At 44.9% G+C, this 21,984-nt stretch overlaps 1 protein-coding gene across 3 annotated transcripts in view; it reads right to left on the bottom strand.

The window, feature by feature from the left end:
* Positions 1 to 21,984, bottom strand: part of F13A1 (coagulation factor XIII A chain) — a 407,954-nt gene that overhangs the window by 22,870 nt on the left and 363,100 nt on the right. For all 3 annotated transcript variants that reach the window (XM_072729187.1, XM_025987488.2, XM_072729186.1), the window contains 3 exons: positions 20,709 to 20,797; positions 12,610 to 12,763; positions 4,790 to 5,077 (listed from right to left, as the gene is read on the bottom strand). In XM_072729187.1, the coding sequence (XP_072585288.1) occupies positions 4,790 to 5,077; positions 12,610 to 12,763; positions 20,709 to 20,797 (531 nt within the window). The remainder of the gene's footprint in view (positions 1 to 4,789; positions 5,078 to 12,609; positions 12,764 to 20,708; positions 20,798 to 21,984) is intronic.

Genomic DNA, 21,984 nt, shown 5'->3' with positions numbered 1-21,984 from the left:
TTCCCCTCGTGCAACAAGAAACATCTCCCCTAGGTCGTGGGCCACCCTTGAGCAAAATTGTCAACTACCTAAACCTTTTCCTTGTGGTGCTCCACATGTTCTTCCCAGCTTTTTCTGTACCAATCTTACATGATTTTTCTGTTTAAAAGAAGCCTTTGAAACTATTTTTTTACCCTAGGCATTCAGCTCTCCCACCCCCTTCTTATTTGCAACTTAAAAAGACCTCTCTGCCAAATGCCTGTTTCCTCAGGTCACTGATGCTGGCTGTGTTGAGGACAGGCCAGTGAGGATGCCATTTGGAGTCTGGGGAGTGGTCCAGGCTCTCCTCCGTTCACCATCTGGGCCGAGGGCGGGAATACTATCTTGTGGCTCTGAGTACAATAGTGAGGTTCTGTTGGCTGCACTGCCCACTTTCTCTCTCACTCTCATTGCCCACTGCCCAGGATTCAAGAGCAAAGGGCCAACTTCTTCTGCAGGCTGAGCCGTGGCCATGGTGTAGCACCTGCTGTGCCTGCTCAGAGCCAGGTGCTAGCGCTGCGTTGACAGCCGACCCAGCAGGGAGATGGGTGGCTCACACCTCCATCCCCAACCATGGAACACAGGCTCTGTAAACGCTCACGAATCAAACATCTCCGCCACTGCTTCCCTGTCCAATGTCTGCCTTTTGCCAAAGATTCCTCCTCCCTGTGGAAGTTACTGAAGGCGAGATTCCCATGGTCTATAGCTGCAGGGGATAGTCCCCAGGGAGCAGCAGTCCTGAAATGAGGACAAGGTACTATGTAGGGTGAGCCAGAGCTCAGAGAAGGTCCCCTGACTTGTCAGCCCACAAGCAAGGATGCATCAGGCCATGCTCAACATCTGCTTCAAAGTCTCCTCACAGATGAGCATGTGCTGTGACTGCCTCCAGCCCTTTAACAGAAGAGTTCTTAATCCTGGCCATATATCACAGTCACTCGGGGACATTTAAAAACCCTCTCTGTTGAACCCCACCACAGACCAATTAAATCATACTTTTGGAGGTTGGGACCCAGGCATTATTTTAAAAGTTGCTCAGTTGACTTCAATAGGAGCTGGGGTGGGGAGGCACTGCTCCAACAACCAGGAGGCTCCCCACAGAATCGGCTCTGTAGAAGTCTTGGTTCACGTGGAAGGTATGGCCCTTCCAATCCAGGCCCTTGCTGCTCAAAGTGTGGTCTGCAGACCGTCACCTGTGAGCTCATAAGAGATGCAGGTTCTCTGACACCCGACCCCAGCGTAGGATCTGCTGTTGAATAAGATGTCCACATGATGCATATTCCACTTTGAGAAGCTCCCAGAGACAGGAGGATCTTGGCTTAACCTTAGCCCTTCAATTCTGCTTTTTTGACTGACCTGTTCATACTGCCTTCTTTGGGCCCAAGCCTGGATCCTACTTCCTCCGTGGCTCCCCTGGCAATTAATCGTGCAGACACATAAGACTCCATCCCTTGACTGGGTACAACCTCAGATGAGCCCAAGGGGCCTGTTTTTCATGACCTGAACTCTGAAAGGATGGAGTGGCAAATGGTATGCATTGAAGAACATGTGTTTTGTCTCTAGCTGCCTCCAGCAGCAATAAAAACCCAGACTTCCTCTGATTATTACCGGGGCGGGGGGGGGGGGCGGGATGGGGGAGGCTGTGTTTGACCACTGGGTTCCTTGAGGCTGGCGAGATATGCTTGACTTCTTTCTACCAATCTTAACAGAGGCCTTTGCTACCTTTATAATGTTGGCACCAGGACATTATTCTCTGGGGTGGAACATTCTCTAAATCATAGCACTAAGGAAACTGGGCTGTGCTTCCAAGCCCAAGAGAACAGTGCTCCTGAAATAGTATGTTATGTAAGTGCTGTGTTTTGCCACTGCACAAGAAATTGTTCTAGATAAAGTTTATTAAACGTGGCAAGAGAAAGAAGAATAGGTTTTCATTCTATGAGTGGTGGAGCTGGGCTCCTGCCAATATCATTTACTGTGTCTGGGGAAAGCCGAGGGAGACACAGACAGGAGCTGCCTCATCTCTTTTTCCAAAAAGCAAAGAAAACTAAATATAGCCAGGTGGAAACGATAGCACCTTTGAAGGTACTGGAAGGTTTAAGTTATTCAAATCTTCCAAGCTGACTCTAGCCCACACATTCTCTTTAATCATCAATCTGGAAAGTACGCCTCCCATTCTACTTGGAGAACTTTCTTTGCAATAGAGCCTCCTAGGAGTGTACTCTGACCTGCTTGAGCAAGGTCTAGAATCAAGTGGCTTTTCTGCAATGTGTTGCAATATATTTTATTTTATTTTTCGCAATTTATTTTAGCTTGCAAACTGCAATCTGCATACAGTTTATTCCACCTGGTCAGCTGTCCCGAGGTCAGCGACTGAGAGGGTTGATATATCATGCCATTCCAGCCCTCTAGCTCATAGAAGCCCATTTTCTTATTGGATTAGGGAGAAACGGTGGAGGAGATAGAGAGATGGGACTCTTGTGAGGTGGGAAAGGACGGTGCATAGTTAAGCCTAAGTTAGATCATGCCTCATTTCTGCTTCAACCCCTCTAATGGCTCCTCTGCTCACTTGGAATCAAAGCCAAAGTCCCTACAAGGGCCTACAGTTCTTTATGTGGTCTCCACCTACCACTCCCCCTTGTCACCTTTGCTCCCAGCTCTGGTTTCCTTGCTACTCATCGAACACATCAAACATGCTCTGGCCTCAGGGCCTTTGCATTTACAGCTTCTTCTGGCTGTGAAGCTTGCTCCTTCTGTCAGGTTTCTGTTAAATGTCACCCCATCCCCACCCACATTCCCTCCTTCCTTTACCCTGCTTTATATTTCTTTATTATGTGTGTAACTATACTAAATGGCACTTTGTTATTTGTCCAGCCCTATCCCTAAGACCACAAACCCCATGGGGATTGGCGTTTCTGTTGTGTTCATTGCTGTGTCTCTAGCACAAAACAGCATCTAGACATTAAGCTCACAATAAAGGTTTGGGGAACCAATCTACAACCCTGTGATGGGTGGTATTATTCTCACGCAGAGAAGAGCTCAGATTGCTTAAGTAACTTGTGTAGGGACACACAGCTGGAAGGTGACATAGTCACACTTAAAAGCCTGATTTGTCTAATTCCAAAGCTCAGTTTTTGAGGCCTTTATACCCACTACTCTTGTCTTTAAGTAGTACCTTTCCTACCTTGAGGGATAGGAAAAGTGCTAGATCTCTTAGTATCAAACAAAAACAAAAACCCACGGTGATTTCTTTTTTTTTTTTTCCCCCACGGTGATTTCTTAATTGTTAGTCACATTACTGTAGCTCTGGAGACTTGTTCCCCTAAGGTTGGGCACGTTTCTTAGAATTAGGATGTTTAGGAATAGTTCTGCATTTTTCTGGGAATATCATTTTAAAGCCTCACAAGAGTGCTCACTGCAGCTGGGGATAGCCACTGACTCCAGAAAGCTTGAAAACAATTGAGATGTGTGAGCTGGTCATCCTGGGGGCAAGTCTTGCTTGCCTCCACATTGTAAAGCTTATTATTTGTACACCTTTAAATTTTTTTTTCTTTTACTGTGCCACATGTCAGGTCAACAGAAATCCAGTGCCCTGAAGTGTTCAGGTCCTTTCCAGCCTGCTCTAACTTGATATGCATGACCTGGAGACTAGTTTCTCCTAGTTAACTCATTTTACCAATTATGTGACCATCCTTTGTGCCCCTTACATGCTAGTACTCCAAGATACGAGACTGACCAAAATTGCAATCCCCAATGCAAGCTGAGGCTTGATGAGCCCAAGCCTACTTAAAATATTCTGCATTTTTATAGTGAAGGAGATGCTTTGGAAGGGCAAATATTCAAGGGAGGATGGATAGGATAAGGACAAGAAAGGGATCCCATGAGAAGTGGCAGAGAGAACAAAGCCCTTCAGAGGCTCTTGAAAGCGCATCCTGAGTCTCCAGTCTCCTCTCCCAAGGATGGGCTCTCCCCCCATCCCAATATATCAGCAGGTGAGTTTTCAGAAATGGCCTGAATGCAGAGCTTCAATTCTTACCTTCTAAATGGTAAAGCAAAACACATCATTCCTGCTGGGGCAGCCCCCCAAAACTTTACCCGACTTGCAGGGAGGGATGCCAGTGTGCTTTCTGACACAGATGCTTCACAAACCTTTCTGGGCACTAAAATCCCCTTGGGATCTTGTTACAGCAAAGATCCTGGTTCAGCAGATATGGGGTGGGGCCTGACAGTCTGCATTTCTAACCAGCTCCCAGAGGATGCTGATGCTTCAGGTCTCTGGCCCACACTTTGAGTAGCAAGAAGTTACCTTTCATTTTCATGACTCCTGGTGCTCTAGGCTTTGAAAGTTTCCTTGTTCACTTCTATGCATGAGAGATGAAGATGAAACTTGAGGGTCCTCTGGAGAAAGGAGGTTCCCTTATGTAGTTCACGTTCCTAAGCTCTGGGCCAGAACTTTAAATGATAGGAAGGTGTTTTTATTTATTTATTTATTTATTTATTTATTTATTTATTTATTTATTTGAAAGAGAGAGAGAGAAGAAGCAGAGGGAGAGGGAGAGAGAATCTCAAGCAGACTCCCCGCTGAGTGTGGAGCTGGAATCGGGGCTCGACCTAAGACCTTGAGATCATGACCTGAGCTGAAATGGAGAGTCAGATGCTTACCCGGCTGAGCCACCTGTGCACCCCTGACAGGAAGTTATGACTGAGTGACAGCACCAAGCCAGACAGGGAGGCAGAGAAAAGTCCTCGGGAGAAGAACCCCCCTCCGTTAGCTTACAAGACAAGGGCTCCAGTGTCACTTCAAATGTCTCCTTCTTGAATTCCGTCTTGGAGACCCCAGTGTAGAAGACGATGTTGCCTGAGAGATAGGCTGAGAGCGTGTAACGTCTGGGGCTGTTGTTCTGGAAGGTGATGGTGAGCTTGAAGTCTCTTCCCAGCACGGCATTTTCCACGTCAAAATTCATGTCCACATCCGACCTCGGTTTAAGGATGCCTTCGATGTTGAGAGGCTTTTTAGCCCCGTACATCAGGGCAGTTTCTAGGGCCAGCCTCTCTTCTTCTTGGCCTAGGAAAGATGCAGAGATAATGATGGGGGGAAAGAAACGCAATCCATCAAAGAGAAATTAATAAACACACTGCGCTCCGGGCACCGTGTGCTGTCCTTGTCAGGTTGCCTCCGTAAGCCACGCCACTGCCCTTCCAGACAGGTTTCATCACTTTTCTTATGTTACCAATTCTGCAAAATCAGGTTTCCAGAGAACTATGACCTGTCTGGCTTGAAGAATTAGGCGGCATCGCCGGGGCTTATCTGAAAGTGGGGTGCTAAGGGGCTTGCTCTCTGGGTGGTCTTTCTACTGCTGCTCCTTCTGTGGGTGGCCCTGGCATGATAGGCGGCAGCTGACACAAATAGGTTGTCAATTTGCTTCTCTCCTCAAATCCTAGCTAGAATTTGAGGCTTTCTAAGCAAAGAGTTTGGCAATAGTTGTTTCCTGCCATTCCACCTTGTGCTATATGAGTTTTCTCCTATTCGTGGATCTTTCTGATAGGATCTGTCTCTCTTTCCACTGGGGCCTGTCCCACTTGCTCCTGCTGAGCTGACCCCTGGGTAGCTACTGTCCTGCCTTCTCCTCCTTCCTCTGCTGCCATCTGCCCCCCGGCAGAGTGTAGAGATCCCTTTATCCCAAATAGTGCACTGCCCCATACACTCAGACCTGGCAGGTCATTAATAAGCCCTCCCTGCCCAAGGGCTCTAAGGTCACATTCCCTTGGGGAGCACCAGGTTGTCTAGTGCCTCCAAATGTTCATTGCATTGATTATAGCCCATCAGATGCTCCGAGATTGAGTCCTATGGTGAGGAGGCTTAGATAACACAAGACTTCCCAAACTCATGTGACATGGAACACATTTTTTTTTTTTTTGAGGGACACCTATTGGCATCTGGTGGCACACCAAAATTCTAATGCAGTTTGAGATGTGTGTGCTGTTTTCAGGAAAAGGTCTTCTGTGGGATTTTCAGAGTGGTGGTGGAGGAGATGCAGGTAGGGACAGGAGAAGGGGTGAGCCCTGGAAGAATCAAACAGCAGCTTTGTGCAGGTGTGGAATCAAGAAATACAGGTACAAGTCAAGCCTCAGAGCTCGGTCCTGGCTCTGTGCTGGGCTGACGTTCCTTACAGAGCCCTGGACAAAAGGCTCAGCTTGAGGGCACAGGGCTTGAGGAGGTATGGAGAGAGTCTCTCTTCTGTTTACCACCTGAATACCTTTGAGGACATCTTAGTGCATCGAGGAAGACACAGAGGCAAATTCTTGGACTTGTAAAAACTAGTCATGGGAATGGCTAGCAAAAAAAGAATCACTTGGAAATAAAACTATGAGCTTTTAAATTTGTTAATTTTAAGACAATGTCTTCTACTTTACTTAGCCATGAAATGCAATGCAGATGAAGAAGTCAATTGATAGCAACAGCTATTACGGAGAGCGAGCTTGGTGATAGGTATCGTGGTGAAGTGCATATTGGGCATTGTCTCATTTAATCCTTGGACAACTCTACAAGGCAGACACTGTTGTTACCATCCAAGTCCTTGTTTGTAAAAAAAAAAAGGGGGGAAGGCACCGACATCAGAGGGTTGTTAGGAGGCTTAGAGGTAGTGCATGCATAAGAACTGGCAGCTACTAGTGCTCTGCAAAGACAGAAAATGCCAGGAGCTGTTGCAAACAAACATGAATATGTGTGTGTGTATTAACAATTTCTCTGATTGTCAAGATTGCAAGAGTGTGCCAGGAACAATTGGTCTAGGACAAGCATTGGCTAGAGCACATGTTTGCAGATCAATAGGAGGGAGATATTATCTCCCTATCACGGGAAGGAGGGGCTATGACAAGGAAAATTCAGTAAGTATTTTAGCAGAAAGCACCTGGCCAACAGCTCCTCGGGAGAGCATTATTGATTATCACTTTGGATGGGGACCAGATATGCATTTAGACAAAATGCAAGAGGGGAACACTAGCAGTAAGGCCCTGGTCAGAGAGGTGCCACCTGCGGGGAGAGAGGCCGGGCTGACCCAGAGGAGGGGAAGGGGCAAGTGGTAGGCTTGTGGTGAGCCACGAGAGACTTTATATTGTGTCATAGACAGAGGAGCCCCTGGCTCCCCTCTGGGGACCAGCCTGCAGGGGCAGGAGCTGCCAGGCAGTTGTTCAAGAAGCACAGGCCCAGAAAGGAGGCAGGCACATCAGGGTTTCCCCAGAGCTCTGCAGAATTCCCGTCTCTCTGCACTTGTGCTTTATGCTCTGACATCTTACATAATTCAGGGCCATGAATTTAGTGTTGTGGGAGAATGATCTAAAGCCAGATTATATTTTCTGAGGTTCCTCTGTGGCTTCCAGGAGCAAGGTCAAAAGCATCTTTCCGTGAACCCGGATGTAATGAAAATGCCCTTTTATGTTTGTTAAGTTTCTTCTTCTCATTGCTCAGGTGTTAGCTCAAATGTCACCTTCTCCGAGAGCCCCCCTTCTATTACCCTGTGTAATGTGTCCCCAAGCCCAGGCCTGTCATCTTTCACTAACATATTACCTGATTTTTCTGTCCTCTTCCCAGCATTTGACACTCTATGACATTATTTTCCCCACTGGGACCCATCTCCATGTCCCCAGCACCTACAACCAGCCTGGCAAAGAGGCTTTGAAGGATCAAGGTTTGGAAAAGCACTTCGCTTTCATCCAGAGACAAAACTTTCATCTTCATGATAGATATTAAATAGTTCAGTTTGGGATGTGTGATGTGCATTTAAATTCACCTGTGCAGGGATCCCTGGGTGGCGCAGCGGTTTGGCGCCTGCCTTTGGCCCAGGGCGCGATCCTGGAGACCCGGGATCGAATCCCACGTCAGGCTCCCGGTGCATGGAGCCTGCTTCTCCCTCTGCCTGTATCTCTGCCTCTCTCTCTCTCTCTCTGTGACTATCATAAATAAATAAAAATTAAAAAAAAAAAAAAAAAGAATTACTGTTAAAAAAAAAAAAAAATTCACCTGTGCAAGTGCCACCTGCAGTACCATTCATTTGACTATTTGGTGCTACTTGAGACACTATGCTGTCCAAGCACTGTGGTAGACTCAGATGAGAAGCACAGTGCTCCCCTCACGGGTCTCAGGGACAAGTGCAGAGGGATCACTATGCATGTGTCCATCACAGGAGCCGGGTCAGACATTTGCATGTGCGTCAGGGAAGAGGGGGGGACACTCAACACCACCTGGAGCCAGGGAAGTTTCCTTGGAGAGGTTTTTGTCTCTGCAGTGAGAGCAAAGGAAAGAAGAAAGTGGCAGCCTGGGTCTCTGGAGGACTGTCTGCAGCTCTCCTGGCTGGTGCTTGGGACGCCTGTGGATGTGGTCAGGAGGTGCACTGGAGGGGGGCCCAAAAGGCAAATAGCAGAGCTTGGTGAGCTCTGGTTGAAATGCCCTTCAAGGCAACAGAGAGCAAGGACTTTGAAGCAGTGCAGTAAGGGCAGAAATGATATATTTTAAATATGTCACTTTAGCAGCGATGCACAGGTTAGACGGAGGGAAAGAGAAGATGTGGAGGAAAGGTGGAAATGGGAAGTTGCAGCAGTTAGCCTGGAGAAAGTACTCATGCCCCGACTCACTGTAGTAGTATCGTAGTAACAACAGAATTCCTAGCAGGAGCAGAAACTAACTTTATTGGACACTTATTCTGTGCCAGGCACAATGCTAAGGGCTTTCCAGGCCCGGTACCACTGAATTCTCAGAGGGTGGCCACAGCATAGAGAGAGGAGATGAATTCGAACTATTTCAAAGGGGGATGTTTAGAGGGTTTGCTGCCTGACTGATTCTTGATTTGCTAAATTTGTGGGGGTGGGGGTGGGTGGGTGGGTGTGGGGGGCTGTGATTCTCTTCACTGGGGTCTGAAGTGGGGGCAACAGATACAGGCAAGGGAGGGCATGAGGGAAGGTGCATTCCAGAAGCGTTGGTTTCAGGTTTCTGGAAGAGACTTAGGGGAATGTGGAACTGAATAGGGAAGTTGGGCCAGAGACACTGACTGGAGGTGATCCGTAGAGATGTGACTATAACGCCAGCCATGGAGAAAGAACATAGAGCAGGTAGGAAGGAAGCCTGAGGGCTGGGCCTAGAATAAGTAACATTTAGAGGTGAGGGAAAAAAAGAGGAGCTTAGGGTTGCAGAAGGGGATAGAAAAAAAGAGTCAAGTAGGTTGGGATGGAAATGGAACCAGGAGAAGTGATGGCACAGGAGCACAGAGAAGAGAGAATTTCAAGATTCGGGGCCCAGCAGTAGCATCAGAAGGCAGGGGAAACTCAGACAAGCTGAGATCTGCAAACATTTATTCAACATGGCAATCAGGTGGTCCTGGCAGCCTCGAGAAGAGGAGCTTCAAGGATCTACAGCTGGTAGCAGAACTCAGAGGATGGTAGGCAAGAAACGAAAGGTGAAGGCATGTGATGCGACACCAAGGGAAGACAGCTCTTTCAAGATGCCTGGCTGTGAAGGCCAGTGGGAAGAAAGAACAGGGCATATTTGGTGGGGAATATATGGCTGAAAAAGAGCTGTGCACATTTTTCCCCCCCACTTGATTCTGTTTGAAAGTGAATGGGAAGGAGCTAATAGGGAAGGAGAGATGGAAATACAAGTGACAGAGGGAATAATTGATGGAACAAAGAGGAAATGGGATCCAGACACCATCATAAAAGAAGACAGATGGCCGCAGAAGTTTTAAGAATTCTGGTTTTCAAAATTTTATAGTTTCCTAATCTTACATATTTGAAAAAAAAAAGGTATAAGATTAATATTAAGCTTTAGTTCATCCATGTGAAAAATGATCTTTCCACAATTTAGTTAATTAAAATAGTTAATTCCTGAATCTGGTAATAATTTCTTCTCTATGTTTTTATTCATCTCCACACTTTAGTGGCCACATTCAGCATTTATGGATAGAGAAATTATATGAGAGATTCAATAATGAGAATCAGAGTGACAAATGCATGACCACGGATGCCGACAGCCTTTCCCAGGGGCCCGTGGCGACGTCTATAATCACTCAGTGATTCCCGCCAGATTCAGGCACGGTCTCTGCTTCCTTCTGTAAATAGCACCCCACTTGGTCATTCGTAGAGTCAGAATTTAAAATGCAGCTGCCATTCTTGATTAAGAGGCTAATTAACCTCCTGGGATCAAACTCCAGCCCAGAAACAGTATGGGGTGTCTCTTATAACTATATACGCAGATTTAGGGGTTCTTGTGCTTAGACCAGACTCCCATACTATCCACCTTTTGCCAAACTTGCCTTCTTGCCAAACTCTGGAAGCCTGAACCTCAGATATCTTCCTCATCCAGAGTTGGCACTTTTCATTTATCTTAATCAGGCGTCCACCCCTGGTCAAGCCCCGACTCCTCTTCTGTGGACTGCTTTTTGGTCTTTCCTCTTTTGACAGCGGGCCCTGATTTGGCCTTCACCGCCACCTCCATGGAAGACAGCTAATGAAAATGTCATTCTGTTGTGTGCTTTAGAAGAGACAGCTGCTTATTTGGATGGCTCCCTGCAGGGTCACCTCCCTTTTGTCTACACTGTCTGCTTAAGATTTCTTTCACACCAGGAGCTTATCCAAAATCCCTGTTGGGCTGCCTTTTTCTGGAGAACTCTTTCCTCATGCTTCACCTGGCCAATGCATGTTTCTCCTTCTGTCTCGGCAAGCCCATCCCAAATGTCCTTCAGAATCCAGAGTCTGGCTTGGAACTCCCTTCTCTGTGCCCTGTTCTGGGCACCTGCTGCATAGCTCAGTGACGGTTTGGTTCCTGCTCATCTCTCCAGCTAGACAGGAAGGCAGGACTGTATATCTCATCCCTACACAACCATACTCTGAATATGGTGCGTGGTTAAGAACAAGTTGTTGAGTGGACAAATGAATAAATGAGGGAATGTTGCAGCTAGTTTCTTTTCCTTTCTCTTTTTTAAAAAGATTGATTGATTTATGAGAGAGAGAGAGAGAGAGAGAGAGAGAGTGCACAAGCAGGGGGAGCAGCAGAGGCAGAGGGAGGATCAGGTTCCCCTCTGAGCTGCGATGCGGGGCTCCATCCCAGGACCTGAGCCGAAGGCAGACGCTTGCCACCCAGATGTCTCTCTTTCTCTTTTTCTAAAAACTTTTATTTTTCCTTTCCAAATCCTTTTGCCTGTAACTTTATTATAACAAGAGGGCATTATTTGCTTGTTTGGTTTTATTGTACTTATGTTTTTGTTAAACTCTCATTTCAGGAAAAAGCCAAAAAAAAAAATTCTATCTATGTTGTGCAATGGATTGTAACCAACAGGAGAAAAGAATGAACCATTTCAGAAATACAGCAAAGATTCACTAGTTCAGATGACAAAAATCCTGAATTTCTAATACAGCGCAGAAGAATTCTCAATTCAGCAAACTTTCTCTTTATAGTGCAAATTGCTTTTTAAAATAAGAGCAGAGAGACTGTCTAAAATATTTAAAACAAATTCTGCACTCCTTAGCACTTCAGGAATACTGATGAATATTTAGGTATATGCTAATTACTTGTCATTTCTATCCATTCACTAAAATAAATGCCACTCCTAACAACCTCTGCTGGTGAATCATTTGTAAAATACACTCCATGTTCCCCATTAAGACATCCAAGCTCCTCTACCTCCTTTCCACTACTGACCTTGGGCAGCTTTGTCTCCGGACACTGGCACTCTGGACTGGGTATTTTAGAAATGGCTACAGGACCCTAAACACCCCAATTTATTCACACCTCCAGGATGTCTTTGGTCATGTTCCCGATGCCTGGAAGCCCCTGTCTAGGTTTCTTTAACTGTAATCTGTGGTTCCTCTTACCTGGCTCTGCTTTTTCTGAATCTTCTGGTTGGACTGAGTGTCTTTCTTCTTTGTTCTCCTACCCCCCTCCTCTAAATGATGATCCTATCACTTTTCCAGGAACAGAAACTGGGTCCTGCTCACAGCAGGGATCCCCAGCACCAAATACAATTCCAGACATAAAGTAGGTCCCTGGACTGACTGAAATGGGCTTGGACTCAACAGCTCCCTTTGAAACGGTCTACGCAATAAACATTGTTAACATTCACATTATTTTATCATGGAAATGGGCCTGTGATGTAATTGGCCTGAATTAGTGGGATCTCATGGTCCTGTTGAGGATAGATTGTATTATCTATCCCAAGGGACTTCTGTGATAATTCAGTGGAACAATGTACATGAACATAGTTTGTAAACAGATGTGAATGGTCGTTCATATTTCTATTATTGAACTAAAATGACATTAGTTATACAATGTTTTCTACTATTGAAAGTTAAGATAATTCCATTGTGAATAAGAACACATTCTATACTGTATTAAAATAGACATGACTTTAAACCAAAATGTTTTCACAAGTGATGTGAAGGGGAATTCTGCATAAAGCAAACAAACAAAGGAAACTACAAGGAGTGGGTGTGAGGTGTCTCCCTCATGAAAGTTTTTAGTGTATTCTCCGGAACACATTTCATAGTGACAGTGGGTAGGTACTAAACAAATATGGGCAAAGAAACCTTCATTCGGTGGCAGTAAGTTACCTTCTTGGAATTTGTAGGTATCAGTAATATCCTTTATGCCATCTCCTCCAACTTCTTTGGTCACAATCAATTTCCCAATGTGGGTGGTATCAACGGTTTCCACCACATGAGTGCCATCTTTCTTGGCTGTAATGTAAATGAGATCACTGTTGACCTAAAAACAGGAGAGAAGAGCATGAGCCACCATCTGATGTCCTTGTCATCAAAATCAATCACAGTGGTATAGACATCTGGGATCCCTAGAGTTGACATGTTCCTTTCTTCAACAACATTGAATTCACAGGGTTGAACTTGCTTTAAAAATGAATCGGAAGGATAATCTAGCTTCTTCTAGCCCTTAAGTGTTATAAATGAAGAGTATTTGGACTACTGATTGTTTAAACATCAATCACTTCTTTCTCTCCTTTTTCTTTCTGGTGAATTCCACTTCATCAGAAAGAGCCACCTGTTACTTGTTTTCCCAGATTGCTTTTTTTTTTTTTTTTAATATTTTTATTTATTTATGATAGTCACAGAGAGAGAGAGAGAGGCAGAGACACAGGCAGAGGGAGAAGCAGGCTCCATGCACCAGGAGCCCGATGTGGGATTCGATCCCGGGTCTCCAGGATCGTGCCCTGGGCCAAAGGCAGGCGCCAAACCGCTGCGCCACCCAGGGATCCCTCCCAGATTGCTTTTAAGCCAGCAGTGGCTGTGTGACCTATTTTTGGGAAGAAGAAGTCTGCCGGGCGGCTTTTGGGAAGGATTCTTCTCTGTTATAAGAGGAGAGAGTCTGCCCTTCCCTTCCTGCTTTTGAATGTTTTCACATGAAGTGAAGTGATGGCTGGAGCATCTGTAGCCTACCCGGGACAGTGAAGAGAAACACTGCCAACCATACAAAGATGGCTGAGTAGAGAGATAAGAAGCACAAGAGGGTTTAACGAGGCTGTTAAATGGCTGAGCCAATCTTGGGACTGCCCACTTTAGGATTATCTACAAGAAAAAAAAATTATAGTTAAACTCCTCATGTTTAAGTCATTTTAATTCTGTTACTTGCAGTCAAAAGCATTTTAATTGAAAAATGAGATTAGGCTATGAGGAAAAATTTAGGCAATTTTCTGGTGGTTCAGCAACTAAACCATGTTATTTGTGGGATTTGGAAACAGCCCCTTGGGGCCATGTTGGCTGACCCCAAGTTCTTCTGACATTCTGCATTATGACTCTACTTTCTAGAAACGATGTCTAAATATGTGCCCGAAGGCTGATTCCCCCAGAGTCTCTTATTATATTTGTTACAACCACTTTCTTGGAATCCCACTTATTAGCATGGGAGCAGGTAGGAAACATGAACTACGGTGCATTATCAGGGGCTCCGAGTGAAAACAATCTCTGATGTGTTCACGAAATGTTTTCCAAGCTACAGGTCCCTACTCTTTCAAATACGCTGATAATAATGACTTCCTCAGAGTGGGTAGCAGAATTAACTGAAATAGATGTCTGTAAATTACTTATCATACTACCTGGCATTGATCAAACACTCAGTAAGCAATAATTGTATCATAAATTAATAGTATTGCCAAGATGCTGTAGTGCTATAGTCATAAAGATGGAAAAAACACATTTGGTCACTGCCCTTGTAGGATTTACACTCTCTAGTAATCACCTGGGAAACTTTAAAAAGAATAGATGCCCAACTGAAGAGGTCTTGAGTGGAACCCTAAGTCCATTATTTTTTAAAGAAGTTCTTAAATAATTCTATCAAACACCCGGATGGGGCAGGGTGGTGGGGCAGATGCCGAAGATACCAGGAGAACACCTGGGGCCATGGGGCATGATGAGGGGCTGGTGGTAGCTAGGAAGTAATAGTCAAGTTGAAAGCTGGAAGATGCTTAGGAGTTAATGAACTAAACGGTCTCATGTTAGTGTTCTTACCAACCAAACAACTGACAAAAGCTCACGAAAGAACACAAGGAAATTGCTGGAGATCATGGCCATGTGTAGCTTCTTTATAATATCGACAGTGTCACAGGTGTATGCATATGTCCAAACTCATCAAGATGTATATATTAAATATGTGCAATAGGGTGCCTGAGTGGCTCAGTTGGTTGAGCGCCTGCCTTCCACTCAGGTCATGATACCAGAATCATGGGATTGAACTCCTGTCAGTGAGCCTGCTTCTCCCTCTGCCTCTGCACCCCTGCTCTTTCTCTCATGAATAAAAAAATAAAATATTAAAAAATAAATGTGTGCAATATTTTACATTCATCATACCCCAATATAGCTAAAAAGAATAAACAAAAAAAAAAATGGCGAGAGGAAGGCTATGGCAGGCAGAGGGACTGCCATGGCCATAGTTCTGAGACTGTAGGTAAGAGACACACTGGATTAGCTGCAAAACCTTGGGTTCTGATCTTGAATGTGTACTTTTAGAAAACCACCTTATCCTCTCTGAACTTCAGTTCCTGTTCCTATAAAATGAAAATAGTTATACTTGTCCTGCCAATTTCATAGTAACGTTTCAGTGAGACAGCACCAAACGACATAGGAGCTATGTGAGTATGACTTGTAAACTTTAAAACTGAGTAAAAATGTAATAGTTTTTATTAGGTAATGGGGGAACTTGATGATAAAACCCTAACTTTCAAAGTTGAGGTTAAAAAGAGCAACTTTTCTCTACTTTCTCACAAAATATTCTGAATTTACATGGAGTCTGACCGCTAGTAAGGTGAAAGCAAGTAGCCAACATTTATTGAACAATCACTAGGTTTCAGGGGCACAATAACAAGGTTTCAGGGGCGCTTACAAATTATTTAATTTAAACCTCACAACAACAACCATCTGTGAGGTATATACTATTATGTCACAGAGGAGGGTGCCAAATGCATTAAGAAGGGTCAGCAAAGTGTTTGTAGTCAGAGCTGGGAGCTGCTGGAGAATGAAATCCTGGGCTGGCCTGTAGCATATTCCCTGACCTTTGCTCTGGGCTGGCCCATTCTCTGATCTTCACAGGGCATTGCTTCTCCCACACAACCCTGCTGGAGCATGAGCTCCACCATGAGGTGGTGAGATGGTTTCATGCTTGGGGTGCAAGAGGTTCCAAGCATGGGCCTCAGAAACGTGAAGGGTGATAAATGGTGACCTCATTCTTCAGCAGAACTACAGCTTCGTGGCACTAGCCATAGGATATGCAAGGTCAAAATACAAAATCAGGAATCAGGACAGGCAATGACAGAGTAGACACCAGGAATATCTGTCATTGCGGGGAAAAAAAAAGTTAAGGAAACTTTAAATGAGCTTCCTGAGAATTTTGTCTTTCCCTCTGGAGGAAGCCATGCAAGCACAAACAGCCTCCTCCTCCACTTGCAAATTATAGCAACAATGCTGATAAATATCCTCTTAATAACAGCCCTTACAACAGTTTACAGTTTTCCAGGGAGACAAGGCTAAATATGAAAGTGACTAAATCATCATCTCCCCTTGAGCATAGAGCTTAGGGGGATTTACGTGGGCTCAAACCTCAGGCCAGCTCGACAGCACTGTCCCCTGTGGAGCGAGGAGAGAAGCCCACATATGATATGGCTATTGCATATGTATGCTGTGGGGGTGTAGAGAGAAAGGATTCTTTCCAATGGACATTGGCAAGCTTTCTTTTCGGTTTCAGCCACCACTCCTCCATCCCGGCTGCGTATGAGCCCCAGAGAGCTTAAAAGAGTAACGGTGATAGGCTCCCACCCAAGGCCAATTGCATGTCTATGATAGAGAGTTATGAGTGCAGGTGATGCTGGAAAGAATATTGGGTCTATACTGTGTGACTGGGGGCAAGTTACTCCATGTCCCTGAGCTGGGGTTTAATAATGCCAATCTTACAGGGTTAAAAGGTAGACCAGTACTTCCGGAGAAAGCCCTATTGTTTAGGGCTGAATGAAAAGGAGTCTTTGGGGCCATCCTGACCTACCCCTATATTTGGAGAGACTGTGGTCACATAGAACCAGGACATCCCAACATGAAATCTGGTGCTCGTTTCAGCACACTGCACCTTTGCCTCTTTGTTAGACACAGGTGCTTGTATTCAGCTTCTGCCGAGGGGTTTGCTGAGCCCTCAGGGCTCAGCAAAGGTGGGCTGGGGCTGCAGGCTGAGTTCCCCTCTCTACAGAGTTCTGCTTGTGCCCCTGGAATGTTAGCGTATGTCTACTGCTGGTAGAAGCTATGCTCTTTACCACTAAGGGTGGAAACTCTTTTTCAGGGTCCAGAACAATTCGCTTTGTTCATTTGTTCCCAAATAGAGATAACTACAAAATAGGCTGTGCAGAGAAAGTGGTGCTCCTCTGAGGGCACACAGAGGCAGCAGCCACTGGCCTGGTCCATGAGCCCTCTGGCACAATTGCCACCCTTCTACCCTGTGCTTGCCATTCCTTTAGGCTCTAGTCGCTGGCTATGTGGTCAGGCCCCTGTGTGTGCTCTCTGCTGCTTCGTCCCTGTGCCTCATCTCCTGCCGGGACCAGCACCTGAGGGTACCATCTGGATGCCATCGCTCTGAGACTCTGTTCTTAGCAATGTACTCTGCATCTGCTTTTGCTTGCTTGCTTGATTCATTCATTCATCCACCCATCACTCATTCATTCAACATTTATTCGTGACTACCTCATGACAGAACTTGTTTTCAGTGATGAGGATACATTCATGGAGTTTATACTCTAGAAGGGGGAGAGAGAATAACAAACACTAAGGGAGAGTAGAAGGATAAAAGCAAGAGGGCAGGGAGTGTGATGCTAGATGGGGGTGGGGTGGGGTGAGTGAAGGCGTCTTTGAGGAGGTGACCAGAGCAGAGACTTGGACCCAAGGAAGGGCCAGACATGCAAAGTGTGGTGGAGGGTAGAGGAGAGCTTTTTTTTTTTTTTTTTTTTTTAAATTTGAGTGTAGTTGATACACAATGTTACATAAGCTTCAGGTGTACAACCTAGTGATTCAACTTCTCTATGTTCTATGCTGTGCTCACCGCAAGTGCGACTCCCATCTGTCACCACACAACACTATTACAACATCATTGACTGTATTCCCTATGCTGTGCCTTTCATCCCCGTGGCTTATTCTATAACTGGAAGCCTGTATCCTCTGCTCCCCTTCACTTCTTATTTTGGATTCTGCTTTCACTAAAGGAGACCACGGCTCTGTGAAGATCAAAAAACGTCAGTGAGCATGATGTTTAATCCAGCCCGGAAGTGAGTAAGGAATGACCAAGAAAGTCAGCGAAAGGCAAGAAAAGGCACACTGGGCTGCCTGCCGGGGGTGCGACAGGCAGGCTTACGCAGCCAGAGGATGGAGAAGGCAAGGGAGGATGCGATCTGAACCTGAGTCATGGACACTCTTGTTAAACTTAAATATGATGCCCCCCATGCCCCCATGCGGTCCTACTTTGGGCACCCTTGAGAAGAGACTCCTTATACACTTTCAACAGCTTGAGCATCTCTTATAAATGGCTCAGCCCCGCGGCTCAGCCCATGCCAAGGCGGCAAATCGTGCGCTCCGTCAGACAAGTCTGCAGTGGCTGAGAGAGGAGTAATTATAATCTGTGAATCCCGATGACACGCATAACACCCCGATCTATATTTAATAATAGCAAAACGCGTTTGCATTAGCAGCTATTAGGCAATTTGCTCCTGGAGGGAGGTTGTTCCCTCTGCCTTTCTCTGCAGCAACAAAGCATAATAAAAATATAAAAACAAGGCTCTGTGAATTTTAGAGCGATTTCCCATTAAGAGATTCTCCTAGCATCATAAACTATCAGTTGGCAGTTGGGGAGGTTGGGATAAATCTCCAAATCCCGAAGTGAAATCGAGGGGATGAAATTCAAAATACAGTCTGCCTGTCTATCCCAGGCTTCCAGCAACTGTAAGGTAGTCTCCGTGGAGGAAATACTGTCCCCTTTGTGTATTTCAAATTCCCGATCTTGCTGTCTGAATATTCATGCTTATTTTACTTCCTAAACAGTTCCCGATGCTGCCTCTCCTTCCTGGCTCTTGCCATTTGGAGAGCTCAGGCTATGTCCTCTGGGGTAGGTGTGGGGCAAGCGCAGCCTTCCCACTGACCTCCCAGCTTGGGGGCCACCACTTTAAAATCCCAGCTCCATGGGGCTCATGTGTCTCCCCTGTGGGGACTCCTTCATAGGAGGCAGTACCCAGTTCACAGGACATAATGTCCCATGTCCAGTTGCCTCTGTCTTCATCTTTGACATTCCTGACACATCCCTTTTTGTGAGACTGTACAGCTTGTAACATCCCTCCCCCCCTCCCCACACCATTCAGATGCTCATATTGTCCCCTCTGCCTAAAATTCTTTCCTTCCGCTCGCTTCTTTCTTACCCACTTGGCCTGAATAACTACAAACTATCCCTCAAGACGCAATTCAGGTACTAATCACCCCCTCCGTGTGCTCCCACAATGGTCTGCCCATCCACCGTGGCTATCACACAGATGTCATTATGTCATTATGACATGTCCCCATGTCATCCCCCCCTCTGGATGATGCCTTATGGCCTTTACCATCCTACTCATTTCCTGACCCATATTTCTCAATTAACGACTCTGTATGTATTAAATGCAGATCATTTATCACCTACATTGCTCATCTGACAGTTCTACAGAGTCTCTTGTACTACTGTTATTTAACTTTCAATGTGCTATGGACTGCCACTAACATCAAGAATCTAGTTTCTTTTTTGTTTGTTTATTTTTGTGTGTGTGTGTGTGAGAGAGAGAGAGAGAGAGGGCATGAGGGGGAACAGCTGAGGGAGAGAGAGAATCTCAAGCAGACTCCCCACTGAGCACAGAGCTTGTCTAGGAGCTCCATCTCAGGACCCTGACATCATGACTTGACCCAAAACCAAGAGTCGGAGGTTTAACGGACTAGACCAGTCAGGTGTCTCAAGAATCTAGTTCCTTTTCCTTTCCTTTCCTTTCCTTTCCTTTCCTTTTTTTTTTTTTTTTTTTTAAGAATCTAGTTTATTAAGGGCACAGGATTCAGAGTTCCCCATAGGTCAGTGTCCACCACATATTTATGACAAGTATATATTCATCCCAGAGTAGTAGTAGAGTATGGTGGTTACTGGCATGAGCGCTCTGGCACTTGCCTGGCTCTAGATCTTAGGATGACTCTTTATTAATTCAATGACTATGGAAAGGTTACTTAACCACTCTGTCTCAATTTTCTTTTCTGTAAAATGGGAAGAATCATTACACCGACTTTTAAGGGTGGCTAAGAGCCTCAAATGGTAGACACAGTGATTATATAATAAGAATTCTGTATACGACAGACATTACTTCAGTGTGTTTATTGGCGAAACCATACTCTGGGTAAATCCTGCCTCTCACATATTTCTCTGCGGTCTACCCCCTGGCCTCAGCAGCCTCCCAGCCTTCTCCTTTACTCAAACCTTTTATATTTAATTTGATTTTTATAGATCTCCTTGGAGTATTCTCTAACTGCCTCACCTGCTCTTAGCCCCTATCCAAATATTTCAGAAATTCGGGCCCTTCACCAAAGTGTCTCCGTCAACTCATCAAATATGCTGCCTTCTAGCTGCCATTCCCTCTCCCCTGTATTCCAGCAGCTGTGCTTTACCTCCCTGGTGATTCCCACTGACCTGGAGGAGGATGGCCTGGAGTGGCAGGAAATGGGTTGCAGTTCCCAGACTAAACCATGGCTAAGGTGTGTTTGGATTTTGTTTTTTACATGAGCTGCTAGGTTAGTGTTGAGTGAAGTAGTATACTCTGAAATTTCAATTCATGGACTGTCTCCACCAATTTTTAGTTGAGGGATTCATTTAGTCACTTAATTTCTCAGGAGCAGTTGATACCTATTTCATGGGTGTGAAGAACTAAACTAAGGTTAGCAACGCAATTGCTTTTCAAGGAAAAAAATCTCAAAACATCAAGGAAATAAAAATGTGAAGTAAGAACTACATTTAACATTAAGAACCTGGAGGTTGGAATGATGTTTAGTCGACCTTGCAGACGTGAAACATGCCACGTACTTCGGAAATTTAGAAGTAACAACCTGGTGTCTTATTTTTCAAGTGTTAAGAGGTTGGGGAAGGAAGTGACACTTCTCTGCAGCTTACTACTTACCTCTGCAAAAACAAAGGGTGCATCAAACTGGAAGCAAATATGGCCATGCTTAATGGCTTGAACAGAGGCCGGACCACACCGATACATCCCTGCATCACACAGAGGAAGGGGGAGCATGAGTTTGTTGTCTTCAATTATGTCCAGATACAGATACAGGCTCTGTAGAGGCAAATGTTCCCAGGTTCCTCATTGATTTAGCCCAGATGCTTCCCATGACCAGAGAAAGTGAACGATCAATGTGTTTAATGAAGAGGGCTTTGATAGAAATGCATCCTCAACCAATATTTGAAGCCATGAGAAGAATACAGGGCATCATTATGTCTGTGTCTGTTCTCCCACATATAAACACATATTCTAGGTCTTTGTGCTGAGCTCTTTGCTCACATAGGATTGATCCATTTACAACCAGTAGCTGGAATGTTGGAGATGGTACTGTGTCCCCAGTGGCTGTCTTGTTGTTTGTTTTGTTTTTTGTTTTTGGACATTATGGACATTTGTCATGTGTGGAATTGGGGAATTTGAACATTAACAACCTATTGATTAATGCCCAACATGCATTCAGGAAGTCAGTAGACACATGATTACTTTTACAATGTTTTTTACATTTTAACCAGCTATCTCCAGTCAATAAGGAATTAACTGCCATAAGTCATCTCTGATATCTCCTCATGATGCATAATCCAGGACACCAAAAAGTGTTGAACATTTTCCCTCAAAATCCAGCATAAATAAAGCATGAGTCTCTTATGAATAAGTAATGAATGTTTATGGATATATGTGTATATATACACATGCCAATATCTCATATCAACACCTGAGAAAGTAAACATAATGTCCCCAGGCCACTGATTTTTATCATCATATTAAAGAGAAATGGAGGCCTATGATGTGATTTTATGAAATCTGGGGGAGGTCATAGCTGCCACTCATTGCTTAGCATAGCCAGCAAGTTAGATGACAAATGCCCACATACTTAAGTTTTGGAAGAAATCACACAACATAAAAAGAAATCAGGTTTTGGAAAAGCAACAATTTAAAGGATGATCTGTAACTATTTTTTGAGTTCTTTATTTTCTCTGCTGCCTTATATCTTATCACCGTGTATCACACAGGGCTGAGGTATATTTTAGAGCCTAGTAAAAGTGCCTACACAGATATTTTTTCTCTTGTCTTCAAAACTGCTTATCAAAGCAAGAGTAGATGAATTATATATGTTAAGTTTTATGCTTTTTTTTTTTTAACCAGTTATAGAATAATCAGGGGAAAGCCGACCATT

Source organism: Vulpes vulpes, chromosome 12, assembly GCF_048418805.1.
Source record: "Vulpes vulpes isolate BD-2025 chromosome 12, VulVul3, whole genome shotgun sequence".
NCBI lineage: Eukaryota > Metazoa > Chordata > Mammalia > Carnivora > Canidae > Vulpes > Vulpes vulpes.
This window is presented reverse-complemented; position numbering and strand designations above follow the sequence as displayed.